Here is an 853-nt window from a genome sequence, read left to right as displayed (position 1 = left end):
ACCGATTCTCGCAATGATTGAACATATTCGCAGCAAGTTGCAACAGTGGTTTCATGACCGACGTGAAGAATCCCAAAATTGCATGAGTGTACTAGCTCCGGCACAAGAAGATCGACTATTCAAAACTCTGGAAGTGGCAAAAGCTCTATTTGTGGAACCACTAGATCAATTTCACTTCTCCATGAGATGCGGGCGTAATGTTGGATACATTGTAGAATTGAATGACAATACCTGCACGTGTAGAAAATTTCAGTTGGAAAGTTTTCCATGTGCACATGCTGTCGCAGTGGCTATGTATAGAGGATTTCCACCACACAGCTTGTGCAGTCATTATATGACTGATTTTTGGAGAGCAGCGTATGCCGAAACTATATTTCCTCTACCAAATGAAGTCGAGTGGTAAGTTCTTGATTATATTGTAGCACTTAATAATTTGTTGCCACCTGAAACTCCACCGCGTACTCCTGGTCGTAGACGGACGTCTAGAATACCATTTACAGAAGAGTTTCCACAACCGCGTAAGTGCGGGAGGTGCGGCGCTACAAGATATACACGTCGATTTTGTACAAACCAGATCCCACTAAACAATGACTCGACGGATGTGTAGTATCTATATAAATCATATGTATTCTCTATTTGTCATGTGTTTGTGATTTTCTGAATTTAAATCGGATGTAATCTTTATCACATTGTTTAATTATTATTTTTATTTTTATCACATTTGTCATATGTATTTTCTATGTGTCATGTATTTGTTTGTTTTCTTTTAAAATAAGTGAGACAACGATATATATTAACTAACAATATGGAGAGATTACTATTTCTTTAATTAATTATCTTAATTGGTTAGGTA

At 37.0% G+C, this 853-nt stretch overlaps 1 protein-coding gene across 1 annotated transcript; it reads left to right on the top strand.

Moving 5' to 3' along the window:
• Nucleotides 1-13: 13 nt before the first annotated feature.
• LOC111383119 lies at nt 14-399 on the top strand (the record flags this gene model as incomplete). The annotated part of the gene is made up of 1 exon (XM_023007193.1): nt 14-399. A coding segment is annotated over exon 1 (386 nt), but the record flags the coding sequence as incomplete, so codon positions are not given.
• Nucleotides 400-853: the final 454 nt, after the last annotated feature.

Source organism: Olea europaea, unplaced genomic scaffold (genome assembly GCF_002742605.1).
Source record: "Olea europaea var. sylvestris unplaced genomic scaffold, O_europaea_v1 scaffold26174, whole genome shotgun sequence".
NCBI classification, from domain to species: domain Eukaryota; kingdom Viridiplantae; phylum Streptophyta; class Magnoliopsida; order Lamiales; family Oleaceae; genus Olea; species Olea europaea.
The sequence above is the reverse complement of the archived record's forward strand: the minus strand, read 5'-3'. Positions and strand labels throughout refer to the sequence as shown.